Source organism: Pelmatolapia mariae, linkage group LG8 (assembly GCF_036321145.2).
Source record: "Pelmatolapia mariae isolate MD_Pm_ZW linkage group LG8, Pm_UMD_F_2, whole genome shotgun sequence".
Classification (NCBI taxonomy): Eukaryota; Metazoa; Chordata; class Actinopteri; order Cichliformes; family Cichlidae; genus Pelmatolapia; species Pelmatolapia mariae.
In genome coordinates this window covers 25,389,962-25,396,061 of record NC_086234.1, presented here as the reverse complement: position 1 = coordinate 25,396,061, position 6,100 = coordinate 25,389,962, and the positions used below count along the sequence as shown (strand labels likewise).

Sequence of the window (6,100 nt, the reverse complement as noted above, 5' to 3'; positions counted from 1 at the left end):
ATTTTTTTTTTTTTTTGCAAACAAGTGGCTATACAGAAAATGTATAATGGTTCTTTGTTAAGTTTTCTGTTATGCGTAGACACTGCACTGGTTCTTCCTTGAGTTACGTAGCCTTTTTATCCTTGAATAGGGCGGCATTAAGTGGCTTACCAAAAACAAACATTCCTCTCAAAATGGTCAAGTGTAAAAAATGAATGAAGAAAACAGCCTGGAACAATCTGGAAAGAAAAACGTCAAAAGCCTGGAGAACTTTTGCGCTCTTTAGAAGAAATCACTTTTTTTTTTTTTTTTTTTTTTTAAGTCTGGCTCCTTGGAAGCAAAATCTGAAGAAATGGGGGTTGGCTGAATACTATACAGTATATACAGCACTGCCTGACTGAGTTTGCTAATGAACCTCAGAAATAATGTCTCCACCTGACATAATGGCATCTGGGTATTTCTTTGCTTTTTATTTTTGCCTTCTGCTGTTTCAGAATCCTCTAAAATGAACCCATATTGCAGTGACCCTCTCCTAATTCACTCCTAAAACACTGTGCAATATTTAATTTATGTACCAAAACCCCACACTGTAAATATTTATTGTTTTCTGATTGTATATTTGTAGAGCTGATATTTTTTGAATACTGTTCATATGTATATAGTGCTGCAGAACTGTGCACCTCACCCCCCTTTTCTTTTCCCACATGTCTGCACTGAGTAGGAGATGCTCTGTATCTCACTGCACATGTGTATAGTGACAATAAAAGGCATTCTATTCTAATTCCAGTGTTTGCCAAACTTCACACTGATGACTGTCAGTGAGTCATTAGCATCATTTTTTAAATTATAGTTTGTTCGTTTGGTTTGGCATTAATACATCTTCAGTCACATTCCACACTGTACAGTCACTCTAACTGTGACTGTGTTCTGTGGAAATTCAAACAATTGAAGGACTAAGCCAACAGTTCCACTGTTGCTGTCATTATAGTCACTAATACAGTTCAGATTGTAGATGCTGATGAACAAGATGGAATAAGTGAACAGAATAATCTCCCTGCTCATTTAGAGTTTTTGTTATGGGATATATTTTTGTACTCTACACCTCCGTATTCCCCTGACAGCTACGCCTCTACTGCAAATGAGTACTGGGATTAAGATTTTACAAAACGTCCTACCAAAGATGCTTGGGTAGTAGGTATGTGTGCAATTTATTAGGAATACAGCTTGTCAGAAGATAATTTTGTATTGATCGACTTCTGTGTATTTGCTGTCACAATAAAGAGTCAGCTTACAGCTACAATGGAAAGCCTACAAACTCCAGAGCTCCATCCAAAATAAGTCACTCATGAAAAAGCTAAAATTGATCATAATAATCAGTTTGGTAGAAAAATCAAAATGAAAAAATGTGATAGAATTTAAAGTGTCTTAAACAGTTAGATCAAAGTATTCTTATTCAAATAGTTGAATGAGAATTTCAAATTAAAATTGGAAAAAAAGCAACTTTATGTAATGCATACTTTCACTTTTTAGACTTAATAATTTTCCTATGAACATTCACTTAAAGATACTTTTCTAAGGTAAAAGTTACTTCGGAAGCTATTAGTTACAGGTTATTTTAGCAGCATCTAAACACATCTACTTACATTAAGCCAATTAACACATGCATGGAAATGGATTTAGTTAAAATATATTAAAGAAGCAGTAGTACTTACTTAGCAGAGAGCTTATCTCTTCAGAGAGCATTTGAGAATGAGGCATAAAAAACCAACAAAACAATCATTACCTATCATATTATCAGTTATCCAACCGTGAAACCACACCCAGGGAACCTGTGAAACTGCCTTCCAAGGTAAAACACTGACTGACAGGAAAACAAAAGCAAGAAGGAAAGTGAGAGACAGATATGTTGCTTAAAATGTGTCAAAGGTACAAGTGAGCTTGTTTCTGGTTATGCTAAATTAACGTTGTATAAAAACTTTTTCTTTTGGAAATAAATAACACCAGGACAGTACTGTGTACACTGTGAAAGGCACCTACTGTGCTTTTTTTGCAGGATGACACTTTATTATGTTTTGGTATGTTTGGAGATGTCATGCACTTCTCTGCTGTCTGCTTCAGGCAATACTTAAGGCCCTGGTGGAGTGTTGATCCTCGCTGGATCGTTGCATTTATTCAGGTAGTGTAGCCCTGGTGCTTTCTGGGGTATCTTTCCAGTCTTCCCTGGTTCGCTTCCTAACTGTTGTTCTCCATCTTCTTCATACAGACCTTCCTGGACCCCTGCCTGTCTCTCTTGGATGAGCTACAGTATGAGTAAGGCATGGTGTGCATTTTGGACCGAGTGTGTTTCGTATCACGGGCTGAGTGAAAAGGAGTCTAAGAGAGTTTCCCCCCAGCCTGCGTGTTGGATGGTCACGTCCAGTGGGTGTGTGGGCAGAGACGCTCCACCACGAGTTACTACTGAGCAGACTCTGGCTCCAAAAGTGGAACATGGCAGCTCCCACAAGCGGGATATTTTGGCTTCACTTTTGCACAATGGGAGGAAGTGCTGTCGCGTCGTTCATCTTTTATACAGTAATTGGTTAGGACCAATCAGCCAAAGAGCAATCTTCTCCTTAAGAAATTTCAAAAATATACAAAACAATATATATAACTTCATAAGTCAACAAAAACAAAATCCAGAAATGTTGCTTTTTAGATTCATGATTCTTTTGGTTGCATCATAAAGATGTTTCAAGTTCAAGTTTATACACTTAACCTTAAGTTGGTGTCTTTCATGTCTCTTTAACAAAAAAACCCCATTCAGAAATCTCTCTTCTATATGATGGTTCACAAGTTCAGATTTGCAATTTTTTTTAACAGTGCAACAGTGTCTGTCTATGTATATGTGTGTGTATATGTGTGTGTGTAAATGTTTATGCGTGTGTGTGGGGTTAGGGTTTGATATACATTTTACTGTAAGGTGGTAAATGTATTTTCTTCAAGCTAAAATATCTTTTGAAATGTATTTTGGTCTGAAACTAATAAAGATCACACTAAAGTGATGGTTCATCATAGAAAGGAAGGCCTTCTCTGAATGAGACAAACTCAGAATCTGTGTCTTTCTTTTTTTGTTTAGAGACTTCAGAAACTTGATTTTTTCCATATATGATGATGATGATGAATGAATTATGATCACATGCAAAAGATACCTGTCAAGTCAAACCGAGTAGGAGGTGGAGAGCCCTGAGGCAAAAACGTAAAAGTGACTGGAGGGCGGAACTAATGTTGTGTCTGGGTTTCTGTCTGGGAGGAAAAAGAAGGCGAACTGGGGAACAACAGGAAGTTGCCACTTACGGGAAAGTTAACCCAGCATAATTCTTTCAATAAGTTGTCACCAACATGGATATTGTGTGGAACTGATGTATCTACAAAGCCAGCAGGGAGGCAGCCGGTCAGGAAATGGTTGCTGACTATGGTAAAAGACTGGTTGAGGCGAGTTGCTAAAGAATCGCTGCTGCCGCTAGCTTACGTAGCATTAGCATTGTGCCGTGAGTTGGTCGCCTGTTTACGAGCGGCACCATTGTTTATTGTTGGTCTCCATGGAAGACTTAATGCTTGTATATGGTTAAGAGAAGCTGGTTATAAATACTATTCTTACTGCTTAAGTTCTAATGCAGATTGATCATTTAATTTAGCACTTTAATAGAAAGCAGTATCTTTTAAGTTGTATGTACAATTGTTAGAGTGAACTATGTAATTTGAGCATTTAAAAATACTCAAGTAAATATTGTGCTATGAAGCTTATGCACTGCATTGATGTGTTAAAAAATGTTTCGGATTGTTCACACTATTCTCAGATGTGTGATAATTAAAATAATTTGTATTTTGGGTTTTGGTTTGTATTTAAAGGTTTTTCACCTATGGCTGACTATGGCCGAAAAGAAGATTAAAGAAAAAGGATAACAAAAGATCTGCCTGGTCATTGAGTGAAATCCAGTTAAACACCTGTGGTAGATGCATCAATCCCTTTCAAGCGGGGAAGCTGCACAAACTTAAAGAGCTTGATAATACCATTTGTATGTTTAATAACATGAAATATTATTTCACATAACTTCTTACTTGTATAAGTGTTTAAAGTCAGTGACAGGTACAGTGACAGGAGCAGCAGTTTATCGGCAGCTGAGAGGAAGAGGTTGGATAAACTCATCAGGAAGGCCAGCTCTGTTCTGGGATGCACCCTGGACCCAGTGCAGGTGGTGGGAGACAGAAGGACTCTGGCCAAAATAACATCTCTGATGGACAGAGCCTCCCACCCCATGCATGTAAATGTTGCTGAACTGCAGAGCTCCTTCAGTGAGAGACTGCTGCATCCTAGATGCATGAAGGAGCGTTTCCGCAGGTCCTTCCTCCCTGCAGCTGTCAGACTGTACAGTCAGAACTGTTCCCCACAAACATAGATGTTTACATCTGCGCTGTAACTGCAATAATTTAATCAACCGATTCGCACTACAACCTGGTTTGCCTCTTATCTGTAGTTATTATTATTTAATGTAATAACTGTATAGTACTCTGTTTATAGTAACCATTGCCCTTAATGTAAATATGTAAGAAAAATTGTGTATGTTTCTGTTCTGTGTCCTGTGTACTGTTTGTTGTATATGTGTCTTTCTGGCTACTGTTACAACCAAATTTCCCCTTGTGGGACAATTAAAGGATTATTCTATTCTATTCTATTGCAATGTTTTCTGTTACTGTCTGATATTAATTGAATCTATGTACAATGCAGAGTACAGATCAGAGTAACATGCAGTACTGTAAGTGAAAGGCACTCTTGAGTTAAGAACACAGTATGGTATTTATTCCTCCCTCAGCTCCTTCCTCTCAGCTTGGCACCTATTCAGACACTCTTTGCACAGGAAGCTTTCTTTGACTAGGTAAAAACTCTCTGAAATACTGACTGGTTTCTCAGTGGGTGTCTTGTCAGCAATAATTGGATTCCTGTCCATCTTGATACTCTCCAGTTTTTTCAGCTTCAAGAGGCAGCCGGGGAGGCGGGTGAATCTGTTATCAGAAAGGCCGATGTGGCGGAGCTCCTCCAGTGCACCAATGGAGGCAGGAAGAGCTTCCAGCTGGTTGAGACCCAGGTTCAGTGTTTGGAGTTTATTCAGGAGGCCGAGCTCGCTTGGGAGGCTTGTGAGACGGTTGTTGCACAGGTTTAAAACCTTAAGGTTCTGCAGGTAGCCGATAGCCATGGGGAGCTCCTCCAGCTAGAAACAATAACACATTTTTTAACAGATGGTGATTTTGGTGCATTAAACATGGACATAGTTACGAACCATGGTACAATTTTGAAATGGGCAAACTACAGCTGCCAAAAGGCTAGTGACAGTTAGCGGGTCTCTAAGGTGTCCCCGTATGTTTGTGATTATTTAATGATTGGCTTTTGATGATTAGTACTTTAATCTAGAGATCTTTTTTTTTTTTTTTTTTAAATGGGCTTAATTTTAAATATTTGGAATATTTAATTATTCAAAATAGTGTGACACAACAACTGTGTAGCAGTCCCACAGTATTGCTGCTATACAGTAGCTACCATTTATTTACCTACTTTTAAAGAGTTGTTGTAAACATTAGGCATTATCTGATATACTCACATAATTGCTGTGCAAATCCAAAACAATCATTTTGATGAACTGAGCAATAAAATCTGGAATTTTTCTGATCATATTTCTGCTCAGGTCCACTTCATCCATGTGAAAGAGCTTCTGGACGCATTTTGGAACAGCTGTAATCCCCTTGAAATTGAGATCCAGTCGGCGTTTACCATCCAATGTCAGCTCCACGCAGTTCTGGGCCATTTTCAAGGTGATCTTCTTACTTTTAGTCTTTCTTTTGGCTTTCGTTCCCTTGGCCATGCTGCTGCCGGGACACACAGTGATGGAGTCTGTAGTTAACCTTTTCCACTAATGCGCTGTGGCGACAGAGTTGACCGTGGAGCCAGTCTGTGAGATCACGTTACCCAGGCAGCAGTAACTGTAGACAAAGTCAAGCTTTACCTTTCCTGTTAGATAAAATATGAGTAACAGTATCATTTGCTTTGTTCCATGACAACACTGCTAACATGACAACAGAAATCAGAATA

At 38.6% G+C, this 6,100-nt stretch overlaps 1 protein-coding gene across 1 annotated transcript; it reads right to left on the bottom strand.

Annotated features, from left to right (window-relative positions):
• Positions 1–4,814: 4,814 nt before the first annotated feature.
• Positions 4,815–5,873, bottom strand: LOC134632997 (leucine-rich repeat-containing protein 18-like). Its single transcript, XM_063481870.1, has 2 exons — positions 5,613–5,873; positions 4,815–5,225 (listed from the first exon to the last, which is right to left on the bottom strand). The coding sequence occupies exons 1-2, from the start codon at positions 5,871–5,873 to the stop codon at positions 4,815–4,817; spliced, it is 672 nt and encodes a 223-aa protein (XP_063337940.1).
• Positions 5,874–6,100: the final 227 nt, after the last annotated feature.

Excerpts from the sequence above, each read along its gene's own strand:
- LOC134632997 (XM_063481870.1), bottom strand. The coding sequence starts at position 5,873 with ATGGCCAAGGGAACGAAAGCCAAAAGAAAGACTAAAAGTAAGAAGATC. Across the intron at positions 5,226-5,612 it reads TGGATTTGCACAGCAATTAT|CTGGAGGAGCTCCCCATGGC; the intron begins GTGAGTATATCA and ends TATTGTTTCTAG.